Source organism: Giraffa tippelskirchi, chromosome X (genome assembly GCF_054371585.1).
Source record: "Giraffa tippelskirchi isolate mGirTip1 chromosome X, T2T-mGirTip1v1.2.pri, whole genome shotgun sequence".
Lineage (NCBI taxonomy): Eukaryota > Metazoa > Chordata > Mammalia > Artiodactyla > Giraffidae > Giraffa > Giraffa tippelskirchi.
The window spans coordinates 133,310,599-133,337,455 of NC_137289.1; the positions used below are offsets into that span (position 1 = coordinate 133,310,599).

A 26,857-nucleotide genomic window follows, 5' to 3' on the forward strand; every position below is an offset into this window, starting at 1 on the left:
TGACTCAAGGGATTAGATCTGGGAGACAGAGTGCCTGAAGAACTGTGGATGGAGGTTCATAACATTGTACAGGGGGCAGTGACCAAAACCATCCCAAAGAAAAAGAAATGCAAGAAGGCCAAGTGGTTGTCTGAGGAGGCTTTACAAACATCTGAGGAAAGAAGGGAAGCGAAAAGCAAGGGAGAAAGGGAAAGATATACTCAACTGAATGCAGAGTTCCAAAGAAGAGCAAGAAGAGATAAGAAGGCCTTCTTAAATGAACGATGCAAAGAAGTAGAGGAAAACAATAGAATGGGAAAGACTAGAGGTCTCTTCAAGAAAATTGGAGATATCAAGGGAACATTTCATGCAAGGATAGGCATGACAAAGGACAGAAACAGTAAGGACCTAACAGAGGCAGAAGGTATTAAGAGGTGGCAAGAATACACAGAACTACAAAAAAGGTCTTAATGACCTGGATAATCACAATGGTGTGGTCACTCACCTAGAGCCAAACTTCCTGTAGAGTGAAGTCAAGTGGGCCTTTGGAAGCATTACTAAAATCAAAGCTAGTGGAGGTGATGGAATGCCAGCTGAGCTATTTCAAATCCGAAAAGATGATGCTGTTAAAGTGTTGCACTCAATATATCAGCAAATTTGGAAAACTCAGCAGTGGTCACAGGACTGGCAAAGGTCAGTTTTTCATTCCAATCCCAAAGTAGGGCAGTGCCAAAGAATGTTCAAATCACTGTACAACTGCACTCATTTCACATGCTGGTAAGGCTATGCTCAAAAACCTTCAAGCTAGGCTTCAACAGTACACGAACCAAGAACTTCCAGATGTACAAGCTGGGTTTAGAAAAGGCAGAGGAATCAGAGATCAAATTGCCAATATTTGTTGGATCATAGAGAAAGCAAGGGAATTCCAGAAAAATATCTACTTGTTTCACTGACTACCCAAAAGCCTTTGACTGTGTTAATCACAACTAACTGGAAAATTCTTAAAGCAATGGGAATATCAGACCACCTTACCTGTCTCCTGAGAAACCAGTATGGGGGTCAAGAAGCAACAGAAGAACCTTACATGGAACAACTGACTGGTTCAAAATTGGGAAAAGAGTACAAGGCTGTATATTTTCATCTTGTTTATTTAACTTATATGGAGAGTTTATCATGTGAAACGCCAGGCTGGAGGAATCACAAGCTGGAATCAAGACTGCTGGGAGAAATATTAACAATCTCAGATAGGCAGGTGACACCACCCTAATGGCAGGAAGTGAAGAGGAACTAAAGAGCCTCTTGAGGAGGATGAAAGAGGAGTGAAAAAGTTGGCTTAAACCTCAGCATTCAAAAAATGAAGATCATGGCATCCAGTCCCATCATTTCATGGCAAATAGAAGGGGAAAAAGTAGAAGCAGTGACAATTTTCATTTTCTTGGCCTCCAAAATCACTGCAGATGGTGACTGCAGCCATGAAATCAAAAGATGCTTGCTCCTTGGAAGGAAAGCTATGACAAACTTAGACAGCAAATTAAAAAGCAAAGACATCACTTTGCCGACAAAGGTCCGTATGGTCAAAACTAGTTTTTCCCGTAGTCATGTACAGATGTGAGAGTTGGACCATAAAGAAAGCTGAGTGCCAAAGAACTGATGGTTTCAAATTGTGGTGCTAGAGAAGACTCTCGAGAGTCCCTTGGACTGCAAGGAGATCAAATCAGTCAATCCTAAAGGAAATCAACCCTGAATATTCACTGGAAGGACTGATGCTGAAGCCGAAGCTCCAATACTTCGGCCATCTGAGGCAAAGAGCTGACACACTGGAAAAGACCCCGATGCTGTGAATGATTGATAGTAAAAGGAGAAGTAGGCAGCAGAGGATGAGATGGTTAGATAGCATCTACGACTCAATGAATATCAATTTGAGCAAACTCCAGGAGAAAGCGAAGGACAGGGAAGCCTGGCATGCTGCAATCCACAGGGTTGCAGTCAGACAGGACTTAGCGACTGAACAACATCAAAGGAATATTATTCTTTCACATTTCATGTAAGTTTTAACTACTTTTTCTCATTCTATCATCTTTTAAACTGTAATCTTTTTGGTGCTAAGTTTTGAATTTTTTATGTATCAGATCTACCAACTTTTCCTATGACTTTTGGATTTGTTTTGCATTCCTTATCTGAACTATTAAAATAATCTCCTAAGGTATCTTTTTAATTATAATTTTGTCTCAATAAATAAAATGAAATCTTAAATAATACTTTAAAACTTTTTATCTAGTTGTAAATTTTTTTCCAATGATCTACTCACTTAATACCACACACAAATCTATTCAATACCATACTTCATATACTGTAGCTTTATTATATGTTCTAAAACACAGCAACTTTCCCATCATAATTCTTTTTCAGAAGTTTATTATTCCACCACCCTGAAGGACACTTAAAATTTTTACTTATGTGACTGTGCTGTACAATTTGTGGGATCTTAGTTTCCAGACCAGGGACTGAACCCAGGCCCCAACAGGGAGAGCCCAGAGTCCTAATCACTAGACTGCCAGGAAATTCCCATTTATTTACTATTCTTGTGAATCTTACTTTTCCAAATCTTTAATATCAACTGGACAAGTTCTTTTTATTTTATTTTATTTTTGGACAAGTTCTTTTTAAAAACCTATTATTATTCATATTGCACTGAATTTATAGGGGGAAAAGAGGCAGTCATCTGTACAATATTGAGTATTCTCATCTAATAATATTGTCTTTCTCATTACTCTTATCTCCTCTCTTGTCCTTCAAGAAATGTTAGTTTTATTCATATATATCTTGCATAATCTTGTTAAATTTATACCCGGCAAGTTTATACCCATTGCATTTTTTGACTTATGTGTGTATATGTACATGTGTGGTGCAAGTGAATTAGTAAATTATTGAGTAAATTAACAATTTTTTCATGTTTATTTTGAACTGTCACCTCACTGAACTCTTGTAGCAGTACAAGTTTTTCAGTTTCTGGTTTATATTTTCTAGGTAGATAATCTTATACCTTGTAAGTAACATTCTGTTGCTTCCATTCTCAATATTTCTATCTCATTTGCTAAGCCCCAGAGAACAATACTGAAGAATTCAAGTGGCAGCTGATATTTTTGACTGGTTCCAGACTCTAATGAGAATACAGAAAAATCAAACAATAATATGAATTCCAGTACAATGCAATTGATGACTACTTCCCAACCCTCTGAGCCACCAGGGAAATTACTTCCCTGGTGGCTCAGACGGTAAAGTGTCCGTCTACAATGCGGGAGACCTGGGTTTGATCCCTGGGTCAGGAAGATTCCCTGGAGAAGGAAATGGCAACCCACTCCAGCACTCTTGCCTAGAAAATCCCATAGACGGAGGAGCCTGGTGTCCATGGGGTCGCACCTAGTCGGACATGACTGAGTAGAACACCATTCCATGTTCGATGCATGAGACAAGGGCTCAGGGCGGGGGCAATGGGATGACCCAGAGGGATGGGATGGGGAGGGAGGTGGGTGGCGGTCCAGGAAGGGGAACACATGTAAACCCATGTCTGATTCATGTCAATGTATGGCAAAAACTATTACAATATTGTAAAGTAATTAGCCCCCAACTAAAATAAATAAATTTATAAAAAAAAAAAATTTTGAACAATCAGAATGTCTCCTTTTTTGCCTCCTTTTTGTGTCCTACATTCTGAAACAATTTAAGTAACAGGGATTATCTATTCCTTGAAATCTGGCAGAATGTATATTGAGTCTGTGGAAACTTCTGCAGAGGTGATTTTTTAATAACCTTACTTCTTGATTATCAGTATTTTAAGGGTATCTGCTTTGTGTCAGGTAATTTGAAAAATTTTTATGTAGTTCCAGAAAAGCACCTGTTTTCCTCCGCCATGTTATATTTTCCTAGAAACACAATTTCAAAAGTTTTGAGTGCAGCTATTTGCACTCCCAATCAGAAACACACAAATACACACTTTATCTTTGGAGGTTACAAAGAGTCAAATAGCAGAGCGAGCTTTCTAGGTCAGCCTGGAAATTATTTGGATGACGTCAAAGCTAGTGTCCTCGTGCCCCCCCATTTTCATGAGATAAACTTTACAGTTTATTAGTTTTACTGGGTTGGCCAAAAACTTCGTTTGGGTTTTCTGTACAATGTTATGGAAAAACCCAAACGAACATTTTGGCCAACCCAATACATAGCATTCTCTTACAGAAAGGGTAACTCTGGCTGTGTTACCCCACAGACTGCAGTGGGACAAGTGTGGAAGGCAGGAGTTGTTACAGGGCTATTCTACGTGAGAGCCACTGGTGGCTGGGAGTAGGACAACAGCAGTGAAGATGGTGAGAACTGGTCAGACTGTGAAAATATCTTAACAGGAGAGACAAGAGGATTCACATATACAGTGTACTTTCATCAGTAACATCACACTATAGGCACATTCTCAACCAGGTACAACTTTTGCTGAGAATCACTGTATGGACTTCAGGTTCTATGAAAATACGGCCTGTTGTTTTCATATTTGTGTATTCCCATTTATAGTAAGTACAGTGCTTTGCAAATTTGTTGAAAGTCATGTGCATGTTTGAAACAGTTCTGACATGAGATTAATTATAATAAATTAGTCAACTTGGGTCTTATGTTACTCCAGAATTTCAGGTAGAAGGTGCTTATGTTAGACATAAAATCAATGTTTGGATTAAAATTTTGCTTCATTAAACTGTGTTTCTCATGCTATAATGCAACCTTTCAAAGTCAAGCAACTACGTAACATTAATATGCTTCCTCAAAACTTACAAACTTCCGTTAACAACCAGAGTCAGAGCTTTTAAACTTCTACATGTCAGCAGGTCCAACGCCCAAAAGAGCACAAGGCTACAACTGCGGCATCAAGTCCTACGTTAACTGCAAATTTAAGAAAAGTAAACTAAAGAGTATTATCAGACTACCCAAATGTAGTTAAGAGTCTGTGTAATCTGATAAACCTACTTCTCAACTCTCTAAATTTGTTTTTCAACACAGGGGAGCTTTAAAAAAAATTACACTCGGGCTCCATCCAAAGCCAATTAAAACCAGAATCTCCGTGGAGCACTTTTTAAAGAAACAAAAAACTTCTCCAACAATTCTAGTATCAGCCCGTTAAGAACCACTGCTTCAACAGAATTTTACGAAAGATAAAATAAGCAAAAATTAAAAAGCAGAGCACAGGAAAAGTATAGGAAAAGGGAGTAAGTTAAAACCCAAAGGGCTCACCCTTTGCTACCTCCTCAAACTACCAAAGATTACTAATATTAGGATATACATCATAATCTTATCAATTAGGCTGTTAAAACAAAATAAAGCCTGGAAAGATCTTTGCTACTTAACTAAAATCATCTGGTGTTTACAATACTTTCCAATGGGGGAAGGCTGTAGGGTTTCAGGTGTAACGCAATGCAGAGACAATTGCAGGGCACGAGGTGGAGGAGCTGAAAACTTCGGGCTCTAGTTTCCTGTGCTCTAGTCCAGAAAGGGAAAGGGGAGAGAAAGTCATGTCCATGGAAACAAGCCCTCATGCCTGAAAGGATAATTTTATTTGAATCTATTTTCACTCAAAATTTTAAAAAATAAAGCAACATAAAATATGGGGAAAGGGAAGCTGGTCTTTGAGAATTTGTCAAGTTTTTACTGCTACAACAATCCTTCAAATCTGGAGCTACTCAAAGATGAATCATGAAAAATAAGAACAAAGACTTTATTTCAAACAGGTTCAGTGGTATGTCTACTACAGCAAAGTCTGGTTGTAGCAAACAGTTTCCTTTCAAATCTGCACTGATGTATAAATTAGACATTATTTAGGAATGATTAATTTCTGGTAAAATGTAGATTCAATCCAACATGAAGCTAATTTCTACATTTATTGTAGGCTGTATTTTAGTACCAGAGGTTAAATTTTCATCACCAAAAAATGAGAATAAACTTACAGCTACTACTAAGGTAATGAGCTGTGAAATTACTTTCCCACTATTGTTCTGAAAATACACCCCTAGGTTGTTAAGAGAAATTCCAACTTCATCCAAATCTGTTATTTAATTCTTCAGTCATCATCTACTGTCGGCTTGATTGTCACTCCTCTTCTTATTTGACCCCAACCAATTAAACTGCAAAATGAAAATAAAAGAAATCATGAATTTTAGATCTGCTTCATTATCATTACCACATAATCACATGACACAACTAGTTTTACTTGCTTATCAGCTCAAATTGAATGTTTCCAAAACCTGCTCCTCCAGAAAGAAAGCTCACACTATCCTCATAGACCCAGAGATGGGCTCTAACCAGAAGGACTGACAGGAAAAGCAAACAAAACGTTGCTACTATAAACATGCTCAACTTCGCAAATACACCTGCCCCTTCACAACCACTGATGAAGAACATTCCAGTCCAGCCAAGGAACCATGCTGACATACAAACCACTTCAGTCTGATTTTTTAAAATTCTTTTTTCCTCTTGTCACAATGGCTTTATCATGACTTTAGCTGGTAAAGGAAATTAAGAGATGATCTAGAGGAGTAGATAATCTATAAACAGATTACTCTCAATAGCAGAGGGGTTTCTGCTCCATCTCTGTTTCAATGTCTGCTCTAGTCAATGGCCAGGACAGATTGCTACCTAAATTGTAGGTTCCAGAACAGAACTTACCTAAGCATGGGTTAATAACAACAAATCTAAAGAATATAAGGATCATTCAGACGTTCTCATTTCTTTTAACAATTTTAACATACTTGCTTATTTTTAAGCAACATCTAAAATTTCATTTGGACAGAATCCTCTTATAATATTAGTAGACACACAAAAAGATCATTCCTTTCTTTAAAAGTACACAGGGAAAAAGAAGGAAAAAAAACGATAAATAAATAAAATACACTGGAAATCAGTGTGTCTATAACAGCAAATAGTATAATCACATGAGAGTCAAATCAAACAGGCATAAATCACCACAAAGCAGGATGATTTACTTAAAGGTTTAACTCTGTCTCAATCAGAAAGTAATAATTCAGATCTTCTGAACAGTACATGATTAGATCATCCTGAGGCACTGTGCCAGGGAAGCCTTAATAAGGGAGGTAGATAGTGAGGAAGAAACAAAACCAAACCAAAGGTGATTTAAGTAATTATGTGGACAATCAGGACACAAAACAGCCTAATGTAGAAGGTTTATATGAGACTAAGCAGGAAGAATTTAAAATGAGTTCAAACAAACTTCCAGAAAGGTCCTAAATCAGAAAGCAGTGGGAAGTTACTAGAAATTCCTGAGTACTGCATGAAAAAATGTTTTAGGAAGATTAATTTTGACTGAATGCTTAATAACAGTAGAAGAGGCATATTAGCAATCTTTTGCAATAACTTTCAACTGTGAAATGATGATGGTATGGGCTACAAAGAGGTCACACAGAATAGAAAGGAAAGGTTAGATTCAGTAACTAACCAGGAAAAGAGGAGAGAGACAGGAGTCAACAATATGTGTATGTTTCCAAGCTCTATCCACTCAAAGGGCCCTGAAGAAACAGCACCTTTGGAGAAGTGAGCACACCTAGCACCCAAATCTTCATTTCTAACACCATTTCCCACTAAGAAGAACCAGGGCTCCCTGGAGAAATGGCCAATTCTAAACTGGAGCAGGGGAGAGACACAAGGTGACTTCAGAACAACTTGTGCCAGAAAGTAAGGAACTATTAAAAAACAAAGCCAACAGAGACATACTGAGGCTTGCGCAGCTCCCAAACTGTCTGTGGGGTTGTGATCTGCTTCAGAAAACAAAGTGAAGGGTTTGTCTTCTGCGAAGACAAAAGTCATTTTCTCTGAAAAGCCCTCTTATATAGTTGGCTTTGGCATCCTCCAGAAATAGGAGGGCAAGGATTGATGACTCCTGAGTCTGGGTTTCAGTTGAAGTAGAGAGAATACAGTGGCTATTCCCCAAAGTCCATAGTGGGGTGTAGTTATCTCCAGAATACGTCACTGTTAATTTAGCATGGGTTTCATGACAGTCATAGAGATGGATCCCTTAATAAAATAATAGGTTAAAAAAAATGGGGAAATATCAACAGGACATAGGAGCCAGTTTGTCTCCTGGACAAATTCTAGACATCAAAATGAGGACAATAATGAATCAGTAAGGGCCTGCTGAATAAAACAGGACTCCATGAATACATATTATAACTAGGTAAGTAAATAATGGGGTCCCATCACTTCATGGGAAATAGATGGGGAAACAGTGTCAGACTTTATTTTTGGGGGCTCCAAAATCACTGCTGATGGTGACTGCAGCCATGAAATTAAAAGATGCTTACTCCTTGGAAGGAAGGTTATGGCCAACCTAGATAGCATATTGAAAAGCAGAGATATTACTTTGCCAACAAAAGTCCGTCTAGCCAAAGCTATGGTTTTTCCAGTGGTCATGTATGGATGTGAGAGCTGGACGATGAAGAAAGCTGAGTGCCAAAGAATTGATGCTTTTGAACTGTGGTGTTGGAGAAGACTCTTGAGAGTCCCTTGGACTGCAAGGAGATCCAACCAGTCCATCCTAAAGGAGATCAGTCCTGGGAGTTCAATGGAAGGACTGATGTTGAAGCTGAAACTCCAATACTTTGGCCACCTCATGCGAAGAGTTGAGTCATTGGAAAAGACCCTAATGCTGGGAAGGATTGGGGGCAGGAGGAGAAGGGGACGACAGAGGATGAGATGGTTGGATGGCATCACTGACTCGATGGACATGGGTTTGGGTAGACTCTGGGAGTTGGTGATGGACAGGGAGGCCTGGCGTGCTGCAATTCATGGGGTCACAAAGAGTTGGGCACGACTGAGCGACTGAACTGAAATAATGGGGAAGAAAGAATGTCAAATGACAAATGATGAGTGGCAGAGTTAAGTTTTGGGGGATGGGTAATTACCATTTTGCAATCACTATAATCAAGCTCAATTCAGACAAAAATCATCAGTGGACGCTAAGCTAAATCCCTCCTCCTGGGGTGGGAGGGTGGGGTGTGATGAGGAACAGACTATTTGCATAGGGTCTCCCCCAAAGAATACTAATTCACAAGCGTAAAGAGTAACTATAGGGTGGAGAAACTGGCTAATGCCTTGCCTGTATGATCAAAACTAACCTCAACAAGGAGCAATCAGATATCATGTGTCTCTAGTTATGACTCCCTGAGGAGACATCACCACCTACCTGAAAATATTCTAACCAAGAATACATAACCTGAACCTAATCTTAGGAAACATCAAATAAACCCAAACTGAGGAACAATATAGAAAGTAACTAGCTTGTATTCTTCAAAATTGCCACTGACAAGTAAGACAAGGAAAGGCTGAGGAAATTCCAAATTAGAGATCAAAGAGCCATGAAAACTAAATGTAGTGCATGACCCTAGACAGGAAGGAGACAGAGGACATTATCAGAATAAATGATAAAACTGAAGACTTTAGTATTTTAACAATGTTAAGCTCTCGAAGTGGTTATATAAGATAATCTTGTCTTTAAGAAATATACACCAAAGTATTAACAGATAAAGGGGCAACCTATTTCTCAAGTGGTTCAGAAAAAGGGAGTATTAAACCTAAATTCACTGGTTTTTGCATAGGTTGTGTCTATCACAAATCAGGCCTAGAAATACAGATCTCAAAATCATCTGAATAAACAGTTGAGAATTAAAGCCATGGTACAACAACTGTTGCGTTCAAGGTAAAGTGCGTTTGTGAGTGTGTTAAGTAAACTGTGTCTTTTTTATTAGACACTGACAAAGGCTAATAAACTTACCGCCAGTGTTTCTCAACTCTTCGGCTAAGTGCAATTTTTTCTCCTACTTCTGTGCACACAGGATTAGTCAAGACGATTTTGCCCAAATCAGCCTTGACTGCACTAACTCTTCCTCCTGTCGACAGGGATCCTATGTTCACCATAAGCACTTCATTCTTAGACAGCTTTTGTACCTAAGGAAATCAAGTGGTGAAAAATAAACCCCCAAATCAAGAAGATGCTTCTCAAATAACTGCTTATTTTCCTACCACCTTACCAACAAAAGACATTAGCAATTTTTCATCTCTGCCAACCTGATTTCAGTTAAGACTTTAAAAGAAAACATACAGATAACAGGAATTATCATGTCACTGTTATACAGGACATACTGTTTCCTGTTTTACTTTAGACTGCCATATGCAATTTCTCGATTTTCAGGAAGTCAAATTTGTTTACCTTCTCTCTTTTCTTAAGCCTATGTTAACTAAAAAGTATGAACCTCAAAACTGGTCTTAACGCCACTGGCACTTGAAGCACTTACTTTCGCTGCTTTCTTGTCTCCTTCAGTGCGAACACCTAGAAGCCGTCTAAGCAGGAAATAGGAAATTTCCAATTCTGTGAAGATCTCAGGTAAAGCTCCAACTGCACCAAGTACCTGCCCCACCATTCTGTCAGCCCGGCACAAGGTGGGGTCAATTTTTGTTCCAACTCCTGATCCAAAATAAGATATATATGGTCCAACATTTTATTTCCTATAAAGCTGTTTACCCAAAAAACTTATTCAAACTAGTACAGCACATACCTACCTACACATTTTAATACACAACTTATATTTTCATACTCATTTATTGGCTACATAGATGTGACAACAGTTATCTGAAGGAACAGAATTGTAAACTCACAGGTTAGTTGGGTATTTGAGGACGATTCTCTTGATTTAAATTGTAAGCAAAGGACAAACAGAGATAACAGCCTAAATAAAAAATGAATCTGAATATCCTTAATGAAGGCTGAAACAATACAAAATTCATGAGTAGTTTGCAGGATATTTATCTGCCATTTCTCCCCTGAAAGAATGATCAAAAAGATAGCTTAAAGATATTATGTGATTCCTGGGATTGATTTCAAAATATTTTAGCTGCATGTCTTTCATGGAGGAGAGAAGATATAAAGATGAGGCAAGAATGGTAAAGTATTGGGATTTCCCTGGCGGTTCAGTGGTTAGGAATTGGCACTTTCACTGATGTAGACCTAGGTTCGATCCCTGGTTGGAGAACTAAGATCCTGCAAGCCATGTAGCACGTCCCCCCCTAAAAAACAACAGTAAACTATTGATAATCTTTGAAGTTGCGTGGTGGCTACATGACCACACGTTACACTATTCTCCGTACTTTTATGTTTGAAAAGTTCCATAAGTTAAATTTTAAAAGTCCCGAGAGTGTCCTTCTTTACAAAACAAACAAAAAGGATAAAATTATACACAGCAGACTAATTACAAAATACAATAGAAAAATGAATTAAATAGCCAAACATCAGAGAACAAAAAGACGAACTCCTTCACACCAAACATTTTCTTTAATCCAAAAGTTATTAATACCTCTGACTAATTCTCACTGTATCTTGCCTTTTTCTGGGTATCTGGTAATACGCTACTGTATGAGACCAGGAAACCCATATATTACCTCAGTAACAGCAAGATAATGGAAGTTATCATCTTTAATTCCCACCTCAGTGTCTAACTATGATCTACCATGATTTAATTGACATTTGTGGGTAACTCTCCATTTGAAAATCATACAAAAACAACAAAAAAACCACACTACCTCAAAACCATGTTTAAAAAAAAACTATGGTTAGGTATTTTTACATTTTAGGCCATAAAATTTGCTTTGGTACTGCTAAAAAGGAGCTACTTTAAAAATTAAACCAAAATTCTTATGTTTAAAAATAATTTTCACAAACACATGAAACCATCATATGACCTAAAATCAACAGCTTAACCACATAAACATTCCCCTACCCTGCTCAATCATTAAACATCAAGTTAAAAATCTGCATCTTTGTAAGTAATCTGTTTCCCATGAAAAGTACCATGAATATTCACATATTAGAAGTATAGGCTGATTCTTGTTGATGTTTGACAGAAAACAGCAAAATTCTGTAAAGTAATTATCCTTGAAAAAAATAAAGTGGCAAACAAAAAACTCCGTAGGGATGAGAGGAAAAGCCTTACCAATAAGACCTCCAGGGGCAGCATACTGAAGATCATTATGCTCTGCGAAAAGTGATACAATTTTGGAAAAGATGGGTTTACACATGAGTTTTCCTTCACTGTCTTTGGAAACAATACCAGGTCTGACTTCTATCTCCTGGCCCACCTGTAAAAATATAAATTAATAACTAGAATTTGTGGGACAACACCATTTTCATTACGTACGAAGTCCTAACAGGAAGACCACAAAACTGAAAAGTCATCCTTATTTGAAAGATCACTATTAAAAAAAAAAAATGTGGAAGAGATCTTCAAATTCAGAACCATTCAAATGTTTCGAACAACCTATCATATAAGCCTATCGCCAATTTAAAATGTGCTTTATATTCATAGAAGCCTATCAAGTTTGAGGTCAAACACACTCAAAAGATATACTAGTAAACAAAGAGATCTACATCAAGTACTAGACACCATGAAGAAAAAAATTATTTTTCAATATAGAGTGTCTATACTATTCTACTTAGGACAAGAGAAAAAATAAAGCAAAAACAACAATCAAAATCCAGTTTACCTTTAATACTCCTTTTAGAATACTACCACCAGCTACACCCCCCTTAAGGTCATCAACTTCACAGCCAGGTTTGTTGACATCAAAGGATCTAATAACTAAAAGAAAATAAAACAAATTAAAGCTAATTCTATTCACTTTAACTTCAGAAAAAATTTTTTTTATAAGTTAACTTTTCTTAAATAGTAGACACATAAAATTTACACAAGGAGACTTTGTCACATAGTCTAATATTATTATTTCAGCCAAGTATACTGCAATTTTAATTATGCTGGAAAAGGTAGAAATAACTTAAAAGTACATTGATAGGAGGCATATTATGGTATACCCATAGTATGGAGTATCATGCAGCTATTAAAAAAAGACTGTTAGAGAGGAGAATAGTTTGAGGGAGAATGGATACATGTGTATGTATGGCTGAGTCCCTCTGCTGTCCACCTGAAACTATTACAACATTGTTAATTGGCTATACCCCAATATAAAATTAAAAGTTGAAAAAAAAATGTTAGCGAATATGTAATGATGTAAATGATGTAGAAGGATAACCTTCAATTGTTGTTCAGGAAAAAAGAAAAGACTAGTTATGCATAGTATGATCCCACTTTCACATACAAAAACTGAAACTAGAAACGTATTACGTTTATACATGATGATATGAACAAAGAGAAAGGTGCACAAACAGTACACACCAATTGTTAACTGTAACTTCATGGCTAAGGGGTGAGGCAGGAATTGTGGACCTTTCTGGTCATATACCTTTATATGACTTCTGCAACAAAGATTTAGTTTCAAAACTTCAAAACAACTCTAGGACTATGTGACCTGCACTTCAGTCCTGAGAGCAGGAACCATTAACAAGGGGTACTCATTACAATAATCCAAGAGAACCCTACCCACAACACACAGAAAGGGCTGGGGGGCGCCTAGGTGAAGCTTCAGAGGGTTCAAATGTCTGTTATGAAAAGGTTCCATCATCTATGTACAAATCGTGCGTTTAAATGATCAAATTATACCAATACTGATACCACAAACTTAAACAAATGAAAGAGATGAATATCTTCATTAATTGTACAATGAAATCATTTGTCTGGAAGTCCTAATATCTTATTTCTAACTAAAACATAATTCTATTAAGGCATACTTTATTGCTCCATCTTGATCATGTAACATAACACACACCAAGCACAAAAAGGCTAAAAGTTGTGTCTGTATTCAGGACTCTCATCCAGTAATGCAATCTAACTCTGCTAATACAATGTCAGAATTAAATGACTTCAAAAAAAAAAGTTTTTTATGGAGACTGTAATTTATTACCACCTCTGCAGAAATCATTGGTGATTCCCTTAAAGAGGAATCAGCAATGTGGAAAACATCAGATAAAAATCTTATCACTTACCAATAAGTCTGGGTTCTGAAGTAAAGTCTCTTGGGGGTACTGGAATTTTCTTTACGATGTACTCACAGACAACTTCAATATTGTATTTTAGCTGAGCAGAAATTGGGATAATAGGAGCGCCTTCTGCTACTGTGCCTATAAGACAAAATTTTCAAAAGATCAAAATTCTTCAGTTTTATAGAACTTGTTCTTTATATATTACAGGAAACAGTTAAGATTACTAAAATAGATGCCTAAACATACCCACATATACCCAACAGCAACAGGCAGAAAATGGTAATTCTTTTCAGAAAAGTGTCAGTATTGTTTGTTTTTACTTCTGAAAATGAACACTACTGCATTTAAGGGGAAAAAACTCAAATTTTACTAATCGATATATTTAATATACCAAAATAATAAAACTGTTTAAAGGATTAAAATACTTAAGACTCCTGGGAAAGACCATTTTACTAGCTGAAAGGTTTCTAATAACATGCAACTGACCTCCCAATAAATGTCAAAACAAAATTATAGTCTCTTGTTAATCAAAGACTAATGGCATACATAATATCTGCTCCTTATTAATTAAATGTCTAACAGGTTCATTCATGAAAGAAATGTACCAAACACAATGAGGCTTTAATCAAAGTGAGACATTTTTTCTTGTTGAGGGAACTGGATGCAGAGGAAGTCAACCTTTCTCACAAGAAAAACAAGGATGAGAGAGAATCTAATGTCAACAATAAGCTGTCTTCCCTGAAATGAAAAACACTATGCCATTAAAGGAAAGGAACACTAAAGATAAATCACTATCAGTTCCAATTCTAAAAGTAGCTACTCAGTAAGGATAGTGTAAGACTGAAGTTTTTTTACGGATTTTAAAAAATATTTATTTTTTTGCCCATGCCACAAAGCTTGTGATATCTGTTTCCCAGTTGAGGGATTGAATCGGTGCCCTCGGAGTAAAAGCAAACTCCTAACCAGTGGACTGCCAGGGAATTCCCAAGGCCAAAGTTTTTGTTTTTTTTTTTTAAAAAAGCTTTTGTTTATTTTACCATCACTGAGGAAGATTCTTATTAGGTATTATGGCTTCTTACCTTGAACAAATGCAAGGATCTGTTCATACTGTTCTTTAGCCTGGCTTTCTTTTACCAAATCAATTTTATTTTGCAGAATCAAAATATGCTTCAGTTTCATGATTTCTATAGCAGCTAAGTGTTCAGATGTCTGAGGCTGAGGACAAGACTCGTTACCAGCTAGATGATAAAGAATAAAAAAGATGCATGAGAATTAGCTAGAACTATCTGTCAGAATAGGAAAATCCACAAGAGGCAGATTAGTGGTTGCCAGGGAGTGAAGGAAAGGAGGGATTAGAGTGACTTCTTAATGGGCATGGGGTTTCCTTCTAGGGAGACAAAAATGTTCTGGAACTCAATAGCGCTGATGCTTGTAAAATACTGTAAATGTACTTAACATCACCAAATTGTATACTTTAAACAGCTATAATGCTAACTTTTACACTATGTGTATTATACTATTAAAAAAAAAACCAACAAAACACCTAGCTGACATCTAAAAAAGATGTTTGAATGCCCTAACCCTATTCAAAGCACAAGTCCTGGATTATTGCCAAGCATTTAAGTTTTGCCCCTGATCCACCCCTTGTGCCTGCATTCACTGGAATCTCCTGATTATTAGATTCTCTTTCCTGGTCTTAGGCCAGAAACTTAAGAATCCACAAGTTTGGCATTTCAGGGTCTGCCCTTGGCTTTTGCTCAAGCATAAGGTATAGCCCCCTGGCTCTATCTAGTTTTAGAGATGCTCTGACCTAGTCAAGCTCCTGAGAGGCGGAGAGTAATTAAGGGAAGACACTTAACACAGTCCATGAATTTCAACTACTATCAGAGGGTACTCCCTAACAAATAGAGGAAAGAACACTAAAAATAACCATTGGTGTTATCAATTAGTAGGTATGCTTTGCTGGATACTCCAACGACCATCCTGCCTAAGTGGTGATGTTCAGGTGTCTTATACTCTATCCACTCAGCCTACTTTTAAAAATTATATCCCATAGCAACAAAATCTCTTGCCAGCTCACATAAGGTGGCACAACCCCAGATTTGAAAATCACAGTTCATCTAGTAGACTTCAGCACTTATTATAAATGAAATTTGCATCTAATAAAACCATTATACACCAATGTTGCAGTAAACAGTTCAAAGATGCACACACACACAAAAATATAAAACTAAAATAATAAATCATTTCATGGAATCTAAGGGGACAAAATACCCTACAAACTTTTGATAGCTGGAAGACAAGGATGTCATACTGGTTGACATGTTAGTTACCATTCCTGTCACCTTTAGATACTGGATGTAGTCCTTAAAGGCCTTAGTTTTCCTTTAAGTATTCCATCTTGGATTTGCTCCACAGTAATTTGTTGGAACCAATTCTGATGCATTTACCTATCAACAGAAGAGCGGCATCCATCACTGCGGCACCGTTCAGCATAGTAGCCATCAGAATATCGTGGCCAGGACAGTCAACAAAGGAAACATGCCTAACAAATTAAAAAATAACCATCAGTCCCAAGGTCAATCAATACGTCAACATTCAAGTTAACAGGTTCCCTAAAATTAAACCCCTTTAAGTATAGAATGCCAATATTGCATAAGAATATGCAAATAATTCTTATTTCTGTAAAGTCAAGCAGATACAGGACTTGGTGTTTCTAGACTTTAGAAATAAGATCACCTACTGGCTCAATTATACTTCAGAAACAAACAAAAATTTCATAGAAACAGAGATCAGATTTGTAATTAACAGATCTATGGTTACCAACAGTGGGATTGGGAGAAGGAATCAGATGAAAGCAGTCACAAACTTTAAGATAAAGAAGTACTAGGGGTATAACATACCATACAATAAATATAGTTAACACCACTATATGTCATACATGAAAGTTGTTAACAGAATAAATCCTGAGTCTTCATCACAAGGAAAGATATTTTTTTCTATTTATTTAAGCTTATATCTATATGAGATGATGGACGGCCACTAAACTTACTGTGAAAATCATTTCAAAATGTATGTATGTCAAATTATTATGCTGTATACCTTAAAGCTTATACAGCACTGTATGCCGATTATATCTCAATAAAACTGGAGGGAAAAAAATAAAATATGAGAAGAACAAAAATTACCTATTGGCTAAGAGTAAAATCACTGCAGATTATTACAAAGCAAATGAAATTAGTTATGTATAGAAATAACTGAAGAAAGAGAAACTCCCAAATCCAATCAAAGAAAATATGGTATAAAGTAAATACTGGGAATGTCATTGATTTGAAAGCTAAAACTGTTTAACAGAATGGGCAATGCTATCTGAAAAAATTTGCCAGAAACTTCTCCAGCATCTTGAAAAGCTGGAAATGCCAATCAGAAGTAGAGATGGCAGCACTATGTTAACAAAACCATGCTACTCATTCAGAACTATTATTTTTAATAGTTGTATGCTCACACTCATCATCTAAAATAGGGGCAGCAAACTGCCCCACTGTCATAACCACTCAGGCACATCACGATTGCTTTCCTAACACAAGAGCAGAAATGCGTAATTCAAAAGAGAATCTGTGACCGGCAAGGCTGAAAATATTTATTATTGGGCCCTCTCCAGGACAAGTTTGCTGCTATCTGATAAGGGCCACAAGCAGGGTGAGGCAAATGAGGCATTTGACACACATGCCAAATTGAAGGGTATACCCAAAAAGCCAGGAATCAAAACAAATGATATTTAAGTACTTAAAAAAAATCAAAATTCATATACAAATATCCAAGATGAACAAAATATGAAAAATCTATTGAAAATAGGATCAGCAACGATGCCATGCCAAAAGCAAAACAAACAAAAAATCCGGTGATAATGAAAAGAAAAAAACAGTAAGTTGAGCCTTTCTTTATTTTACTTTAGGAATTCCCTGCCTGACCAGTGCTTAGGACTACAGGTTTTCACTGCAGGGGGCCGAGGCTAGATCCCTGATCACAAGGCATGTGGCACGCCCCCCCAAATTTTTAAAAGTAAATAAATAACACTATTTTGACTGTTGTTGTTTAGTTGCTAACTCATGTTCTCTCTTGTGACGTCATGGACTGGAGCTCGGTAGGCTGCTCTGTTCATGGGATTTCCCAAGCAAGATTACTGGGCAAGGTTGCCATTTCCTTCTCCAAGATTCTTCCCACCCAGGGACAGAACCTGCATCTCCCGCATTGCAGGTGGATTCTTTACCATTGCAGGTGGATTCTTTACCGCTGAGCCACCTGGGAAGCCCTTATCTTCATCTTGATTACCAGGCCTGATTTTTTTCTTAAAGCATTCTCCCTTGCCTCAAACTCTGAGCCTCATTCGCCTCTCCCTAGTCCCAGCTCTGCCTCACTCTACAACTTCCTTGTGGACATCCCCAATCACCATAAACATCAACAGGTGGACATCAGTATCCTCTGATAAAGAATATAGAATCATATTCAGAAAATAAATGGGTTTCAAGTCCTTGTATTTAAGAGAGGTGATTGAGAAGGGCTTTGTTCCTTTATCTAAGACACAAAACCAACACTGTTTAAGAGAAATTTAGGAAGCCTGGCAAAAAGAATCCCTTAAATCCAATGAGCTGTGTTTCCCTCCGTTTCATTTTGCTTATGTGATACTTCTCCTTTGGAGCACTTACACGTATGTCTTAACGTAGTTTTAAATACTTGACTTTTCAAATTACTGTCATTATGGACCAGAAAAACAAAATAATGGAAAATAAAGCCATTCAACAATTAGGTTCGCTGTTTAACATCTCAATTAAATATCTCAAAAAGTACAAACCACACGACAACAAAATATGAAATGTTAAGTGTTTTTAGCACAAAAAAGGTCACCTGACTAATTTGAAGTTCCCTTTGGTCCCTGGAATGTCTGTAGGAAACTCATCAGGTGTGCTACTTCCACAGGATCTGTAACATTCTGGCCGAGGACAACTTGGGTCGTCAAGTTTATAAATCTAAAAGTTTCAGTGAGAAAAGACTTGGATTTGTTATCTGCACATTCAACAATTAAAGTGAGTTTTTAATTTCACTGTACACAGCTCACCTTAGCATTAGCATAGCCAAGTTTGATTGTAATATTTCTTTCCAGCTCATTTTTGAAACGGACAGTGTGGACTCCAGAAATAGCTTTTACAACTGTAGATTTCCCATGAGCTACGTGACCAATTGTACCTACAAAGTACAAAAAATTAATTCAAGTATATTTAGTTACACCACATATTTTTTCAATTTTAGAGTAGAAAACCCAAAGCCATAACTCACTGTGAACATCAATGTAAAACCAACAACGACTTTGATCTTTCCTCCTACGTATCCCTGATTACAAAAACTTATTATGATACAGGACTGAAGAAAACTTTCCATGTGATGGACAACCTTGTTTTAAACCATACTGAGCATAATGAAAGCTATCCACCTTTAATCACAGAAAACATGCCTTCATTTAAAATAAACACTTGTAAAAAAGTGGATGAAACTTTCTATCTCAAGAAACTTTTCAGCATTTTCAGAGCGAAGTAAGTAACTATGAAGAGCCCTGACACACAAAAAAGGAATCCATGGAAACAAGAAAAAAACTCAGGTATGATTATAGTAATGCTATTAAGGCTAGTAGGTATCTCACAACTTTTTTTTAAGAGTCTCAAGGTAGAGCCTTACTTTTAACGAGGTTTTACTGTTTTTGTACAGACTCTCAAATACCCCAAATTTACACTCAGTCAACATAACTTCTCCTCCAAAGTTCCAGGTGCCAATTAAGGGGAAAAAAAAATACCCTAGTTAATTATAGCTTATGCACATATCAAACAAACTTTCACAAACTCTGCCCTTGCAACAACCTTGTGTGGCAAGTACAATCACATTTCCCCCTCTTCTTTACTAGATGACTGCTTATCACCTTATGCTATTAAAAGTTTTAAGTTTTTACCTTTTTTTCTCACCTAGTCTATAAGCTAGACACAGGCAACAGAGGCCTCCCACCAAAAATCTAGCAGATGTGTTGCTCCCAAGAGCTCAACATCTATTTCTCGAATATCTGCATCTTCATGTAATTCAGGTACTTACACAAAGGGAAAGATTAAAATTACTTGCGGGAAATCAATCAAATCTCCAAGTTATTCTTATCTTACCTATATTAATTGTGGCTTGTCTGCTGATAACTTCATGTGAAAGTGGTGTCAACTTGGAAACATCCTGTAATCAAATATTTCTATGTTAAATCACTGTACATAAGATGAATCTGAATTTTGACTTTACATTGTTACCTACAGCTCGCTACCATTTGAATAACCCTCTCCTACTTTTAAAGCGCTTTTCCTGTACAATCTTGCACTCTGGAAAGCATTAAAAGTCATTCATCCTCACACACTGATTATGGGAGATGTGGAGGCTCGGGGTCCCCCAACCTTGAGAGCATTAGCACTAAGGAATGTGTAGATACTCCTTTCCCAAAACTTACAAAGTGAAGACCCTTAGTGACACTTAACACTGTAAGTTTCTAGCCGAATCATTCGGGAGGCTCGGGGCCCCACGATCGCACAACCCCATGTCCAGCTCCCTGACTGACAGAAGCGCGTGCGGCAGCGCGAGCGCGGCTTAGGGCGCCGGGCTCCAGGTCTCACTCATGCTCCCGACCGCCCGGCACCGCCTCGTTTCACAGCCTCGCGGGAGGCCCGGTCATCCCCACTCCTGAGCGCATTCCGCATACTTCCAGAGCCATGCCTTACCAAAGTGGCGAGATCTTGCCGAGAAAGGTGCGGCTGCCCTAAAGTCACACCAGCCTCGCCCCCCGCCATCTTGCCCGGAGAGGAAGGAAGTCGGCCGCGTCCCTGCCTGACCGCGCGCAGGCCCCTTCGTGCAGGGCGGAGCAGCGGAGGCGGGAGGGCTGTCTAGGGCCCAGGCCTGGGAGGAGAGGATGGCCGCAGCAGCGGAGGCCTCACTGCTTGGACTTGTCTCCTAATTAATTTGTATAGTGCCCGCCGGCAGGCTGACTGAAAAAACACAAGGCCAAGTTTCGGGATCTACTCGCGGCAGACCTGCTGGATATTTGTGCAGGCAACGGTGCGGGCAGCCCCAACAAAGGCCCCTGATGAGGAGGGCGATGCCACCGAGGCGCGCGCTGACGAGGGTGAACCCACTTCCGGTTCCCCAGGGATAGCCGAAAGAGTTTCCCGGAACCTGGGATTCTTATCTGGGGTGTGAGGATAGACTGTTGGAATGTCCTTCTTTACCGATTTCTATAAATTAATAAGACGACATCAGCCCCGGATCCGTCTCTCCTGTGACGGGGTTTTTTGGCCGCGAAGTGGCCGCGTACCGAGCTGGCGGGCGGTGAGGAGGGCGCCCTCAAGCGGATGTTTTGCGACCCAAGCATAGCAAAAGCAAAGTCTCTAACTTGTTCTCACAGAGAGGTTTCTAGAGCCTGGGAGGTGGTCCATGGTGACGCTAATGGAGTTAGCACAGGATAGAAGCTAGGTGTCGTAAGAGCGCCCAAAGGTGTGTTTTTTTTTTTTTTTTAAGCCAATCCGAATCTCTATTTTCTTTACTCTTTCTCCTTTCTAAATATTCATTGTTCTTTTCCTGCAGCTAATGAAAACTGAAGGTCTTCAAATGTCATGTTTGCGAATACAGACCGTATTCAGCGGAAATTGGGAGTCATTAATTTTTTTTTTAATCCGAAGAACATAAGTCTGTACACACATATTTTTTGGAAACCTTAAATATAAGAAAATATAATTAAAAATCACTCTAAAATCAAAAGTAAAATTATTCTTTGGGAATTTTTTTTTTTTAAAGAAACAGTGAAAAGCAAAGTGTAGTGAATGTACTAAAGCTACTTAAAATCTCTTAATGTACGTGAAATTTTTTCTGTTAAAAGCTGTTGCTTTTTTGTGTGACTTCCTGATTTTCAGTAAACTTCATATAATAACAATAAACTATTCTGTGTGGAAAAAAAATCTGAGCCCATTTTTTCACTGGACCTATTACCAATAAGTCGGTATTTTAAAATTTAAAGATTTTTGAGACTTTCTTAACCCCTTTTTCAATAAGGTTCATTTCTGTTTAAGCATTTCTACACTTTGTAAATTTTCTATCGTGTACAGGTCTTCATTTCTAGCCAGAAAAATAATGTAAGGAGAAATGAGTACGTATTATGTTCAGTTCAGTTCAGTCGCTCAGTCGTGTCCTACTCTTTGCGACCCCATGAATCGCAGCACGCCAGGCCTCCCTGTCCATCACCAACTCCCAGAGTTCACCCAAACCCATGTCCATCGAGTCGGTGATGCCATCCAGCCATTTCATCCCCTGTCGTCCCCTTCTCCTCTTGCCCCCGATCCTTCCCAGCATCAGAGTCTTTTCCAATGATTCAACTCTTCACATGAGGTGGCCAAAGTATTGGAGTTTCAGCTTCAACATCAGTCCCTCCAATGAACACCCAGGACTGATCTCCTTTAGGATGGACTGGTTGGATCTCCTTGCAGTCCAAGGGACTCTCAAGAGTCTTCTCCAACACCACAGTTCAAAAGCATCAATTCTTTGGCGCTCAGCTTTCTTCACCGTCCAACTCTCACATCCATACATGACCACTGGAAAAACTATAGGCTTGACTAGGTGGACCTTTGTTGGCAAAGTAATGTCTCTGCTTTTCAATATGCTATCTAGGTTGGTCATAACCTTCCTTCCAAGGAGTAAGCGTCTTTTAATTTCATGGCTGCAATCACCATCAGCAGTGATTTTGGAGCCTAAAAAAATAAAGTCTGACACTGTTTCCACTGTTTCCCCATCTATTTCGCATGAGGTGATGGGACCAGATGCCATGATCTTAGTTTTCTGAACATTGAGCTTTAAGCCAACTTTTTCACTCTCCGCTTTCACTTTCATCAAGAGGCTCTTTAGTTCTTCTTCACTTTCTGCTATAAGGGTGGTGTCATTCTGCATATCTGAGGTTATTGATATTTCTCCCGGCAATCTTGATTCCAGCTTGTGTTTCTTCCAGCCCAGCGTTTCTCTTGATATACTCTGCATATAAGTTAAATAAGCAGGGTGACAATATACAGCCTTGATGTACTCCTTTTCCTATTTGGAACCAGTCTGTTGTTCCATGTCCAGTTCTAACTATTGCTTCCTGACCTGCATACAGGTTTCTCAAGAGACAGGTCAGGTGGTCTGGTATTCCCATCTCTTTCAGAATTTTCCACAGTTTCTTGTGATCCACACAGTCAAAGGCTTTGGCATAGTCAATAAAGCAGAAATAGATGTTTTTCTGGAACTCGCTTTTTCGATGATCCCGCGGATGTTGGCAATTTGATCTCTGGTTCCTCTGCCTTTTCTAAAACCAGCTTGAACATCTGGAATTTCACGGTTCACGTATTGCTGAAGCCTGGCTTGGAGAATTTTAAGCATTACTTTACTAGCGAGTGGGATGAGTGCAATTGTGCGGTAGTTTGAGCATTCTTTGGCATTGCCTTTCTTTGGGATTGGAATGAAAACTGACCTTTTCCAGTCCTGTGGCCACTGCTGAGTTTTCCAAATTTGCTGGCATATCAAGTGCAGCACTTTCACAGCATCATCTTTTAGGATTTGAAATAGCTCAACTGGAATTCCATCACCTCCACTAGTTTTGTTTGTAGTGACGCTTTCTAAGGCCCACTTGACTTCACATTCCAGGATGTCTGGCTCTAAGTGAGTGATCACACCATCGTGATTATCTGGGTCGTGAAGATCTTTTTTGTACAGTTCTTCTGTGTATTCTTGCCACCTCATCTTAATATCTTCTGCTTCTGTTATGTCCATACCATTTCTGTCCTTTATCGAGCCCATCTTTGCATGAAATGTTCCATTGGTATCTCTAATTTTCTTGAAGAGATCTCTAGTCTTTCCCATTCTGTTGTATTTAGGTTACCTGTGGTCATTGACTATGTAAGCAAGATTAAAATGAATATATGTTTTCTATCAGAGAAAGACAAATACCACATGATACCACTTATATATGGAATATAAAATATGACTCAAATGAACTTACCTATGAAACAGAATCACAGACATAGAGAACAGACCTCTGGTTGTCAAAAGGGAACAGGGTGTGGGGGAGGGATGGTTTGGGAGTTTGGGATTAAATGTACACTATTTTATAGAGAGTGGATAAACAAGGTCCTTCTGTGTAGCACAGGAAACTATGTTCAATATCCTATGGTAAACCATGATGAAAAAGAATATGAAAAAAGTGGCTCAGTTTTAGAGTCCACTTGCAATGCAGGAGACCTGGATTTGATCCCTGGGTGGGGAAGATCCCTTGGAGAAGGAAATGGCAAGCCACTCCAGTATTCTTGCCTGGGAAATCCCATGAACAGAGGAACCTGGCAGGCTACAGTCCATGGGGTCACAAGAGTCGGACACAACTGAGCGATTAAACCTACCTATATATATAAAACTGAATCACTGTTGTACAGCAGAAATTAATACATTGTAAATCAACTATACTTCAATAAAATCTATATATTTTTCTTTTTAAATTTATTTTTAATTGAAGGATAATTGCTTTACAATATTGTTGGCTTATGTCATACATCAACATGAATCAGCCAAAGGTATACATGTTCCCTCCCTTTTTGAACCTCCCTCCCACCTCCCACCCCATCCCACCCCTCTAGGTTGTCATATATATTTTTTTCTATCACACAAGTTTTGGGTACAACAGTTTACCTAAAATAGGAAGTTACATTTCAATAAATGTATTCATTGGTTGATGGTAGAAACTGTACCATATATTGTATTTGGGCAGAGGCATTTGGTTCCTAAATTTATACTAGGAACCAAATGCCTCCAACAAAATATAACTTCTAAATTTATAAGTTCCTAAATTTAGAATTTTTATCTTATATTCTAAATAGTTATACTGTACCAGCCAATTCAGAAAATCCACTGAGGTAATAAAGATGTGGAATTAGTGGTGATGATTACACAATTATAAATATACTAAAGAACAGTGATTGTATTGTTTAAAAGGATGAATCTTATGGCATGTGAATTATTTTTCAACAAAAATATAAAACTTGTTGGTAATAATATATAATATGCTTCACTATCAGAAACTTTTATTGGAAGTAGAAATGTTACTGAAAATAATGCTATTAATAATAATAGTAATATTGGCTCCAAACTGGGGAATTCTCTGGCAGTCCAGTGGTTAGGATTTGGCGCTTTCACTGCCAGAGCTCGAGTTCAATTCCTGGTCAGGGAACTAAGATCCCACAAGCTGTGAGGAGTGAACAATAAATAAAAAGGTATACAATTCAGTGACATTTTAGTCAATTTACAGTTGTACAGACAATTCCATAGACAGAGGAGCCTGGTGGGTGACATGTAGTCCATGGGATTGCAAAGAGTCAGACCACAGAGCAACTAACACACAAAGAATTGTGCAACCATCACGCCAATCCAGATTTTGAACATTTCCATCACCCCAAAGAGATCCCTCATGTCAATCCCCTTTGCAGTCAATCCCCATACCCATTTCTGGCCCCAGGCAATCACGAGTAGTCTATCTCTCTATACTGATCTGCCTTTTCTGGACATTTTATTTAAATAGTATCAAACAATATGTGGTCTTTTTTCACTCAGCATAAGGATTTTGAGGTTCATCTATGCTGTAGCATCTATCAATAGTAGTTCATTCCTTTCTATTGCTCAATATAATTCCATTTCATGGACAGATCTCTTGATTTTTTCCACTTTTTGGGTGTTGTGAATAATATTTCCACAAACATTTTTGTACAAGTTTTTATGAAAACATTTTTATTTATCTTGGTAAATATCTACTTGTGCAATTGCTGAGTCCTATGGTAAACCTATATTAAACATTCTGAGGAACAACCAAATTTTTCCAAAATGGCTGAACCATTTTACATTCCCACCACCAATATATGAGGCTCCAGTTTCTCCTTACCAATGTCTGATATTGTCTCTTCTTTTTATTATAGACATTCTTGTAGATGTGGTTTTAATTTGCATTTCTCTAATGAATATATTGAGCATCCTTTCATGTACTTAATAGCCACTCAAGTATCTTCTTTGATAAAGTATCTATTTAAACCCATTTTAAAATTGGTTGTTTATCTTACTGAGTTGCAAGAGTTCTTTATATATTCTGGATACAAATCTTCATCAAATGTGTGATTTGCAAGTGTTTTCTCCCAGTTTGTAGCTTGTCTTTTCATTTTCTTAATGGTATCTTTGAAGAACAAAAATTTCTACCTTTGATGAAATCCAATTTCTTTCTTTTATGAATCTTGCTTTGGGTGTCAAATTTAATAACCCTTTGCCTAACCCAAGGTGATGAATACTTACTCCTGTTTTCTTCTTAAAGGTTTATGGTTTCGCTTACTACCTTCCAGATATGTGATCTATTTTGAGTTATTTTTTGTGTATACTGTGAGGTAAGAGTTTAACTCCATATTTTTGCATGTAGATATCCAATTGTACCAGCACTATATACTGAAAAGACAATCCTTTACCTATGGAATTGTCTTGGCATGTTTGTCAAAAATAAATTTGACCATAAAAATGCTTATTTCTGGACTCTCAGTTCTGTTCCATTGATGTACATGTCTATTCTTTTTTTTTTTACATGTCTATTCTTATGCCAGTACTACAATGTCTTGACTTCTGTAGTCGTATAGTACATTATTAACTACGTTCTTTTTCACAACCGGTTTGGCTCTCCTGGAGCCTTTGAATTTCCATGTAAATTTCAGGATCAGCTGGTCAGTTCCTGCAATAAAGTTTGCTGGGTTTTTGATAGGGATTGTTTTATTTTGGGGGTGGATTATATCCTTTTAT

At 37.9% G+C, this 26,857-nt stretch overlaps 1 protein-coding gene and 1 long non-coding RNA gene across 3 annotated transcripts; one reads left to right on the forward strand and one right to left on the reverse strand.

Annotated features, from left to right (window-relative positions):
* Window positions 1–5,717: 5,717 nt before the first annotated feature.
* EIF2S3 (eukaryotic translation initiation factor 2 subunit gamma) lies at window positions 5,718–20,827 on the reverse strand. Of its 2 annotated transcripts, none has more exons than XM_081567943.1 (12): window positions 20,746–20,827; window positions 20,149–20,212; window positions 19,065–19,192; window positions 18,854–18,975; window positions 16,399–16,493; window positions 15,028–15,186; window positions 13,952–14,086; window positions 12,559–12,653; window positions 12,009–12,144; window positions 10,317–10,486; window positions 9,797–9,969; window positions 5,718–6,137 (listed from the first exon to the last, which is right to left on the reverse strand). In XM_081567943.1, the coding sequence occupies exons 1-12, from the start codon at window positions 20,812–20,814 to the stop codon at window positions 6,074–6,076; spliced, it is 1,410 nt and encodes a 469-aa protein (XP_081424069.1). In that variant the 5' UTR covers window positions 20,815–20,827; the 3' UTR covers window positions 5,718–6,073. The 2 variants fall into 2 exon arrangements, with proteins under 2 accessions (XP_081424069.1, XP_081424068.1); XM_081567942.1 differs by having other exon boundaries at window positions 12,009–12,153.
* A 302-nt stretch (window positions 20,828–21,129) lies between these two features.
* On the forward strand, window positions 21,130–21,975 carry LOC145537155 (uncharacterized). Its single transcript, XR_014076242.1, has 2 exons — window positions 21,130–21,514; window positions 21,605–21,975. It is a non-coding gene; the product is annotated as an uncharacterized LOC145537155 (long non-coding RNA).
* Window positions 21,976–26,857: the final 4,882 nt, after the last annotated feature.

Excerpts from the sequence above, each read along its gene's own strand:
- EIF2S3 (XM_081567942.1), bottom strand. The coding sequence starts at position 20,814 with ATGGCGGGGGGCGAGGCTGGTGTGACTTTAGGGCAGCCGCACCTTTCT. Across the intron at positions 12,654-13,951 it reads TTCAGAACCCAGACTTATTG|TTATTAGATCCTTTGATGTC; the intron begins GTAAGTGATAAG and ends ATTTTCTTTTAG. Across the intron at positions 10,487-12,008 it reads TGCCCCTGGAGGTCTTATTG|GAGTTGGAACAAAAATTGAC; the intron begins GTAAGGCTTTTC and ends ATTTTGGATCAG.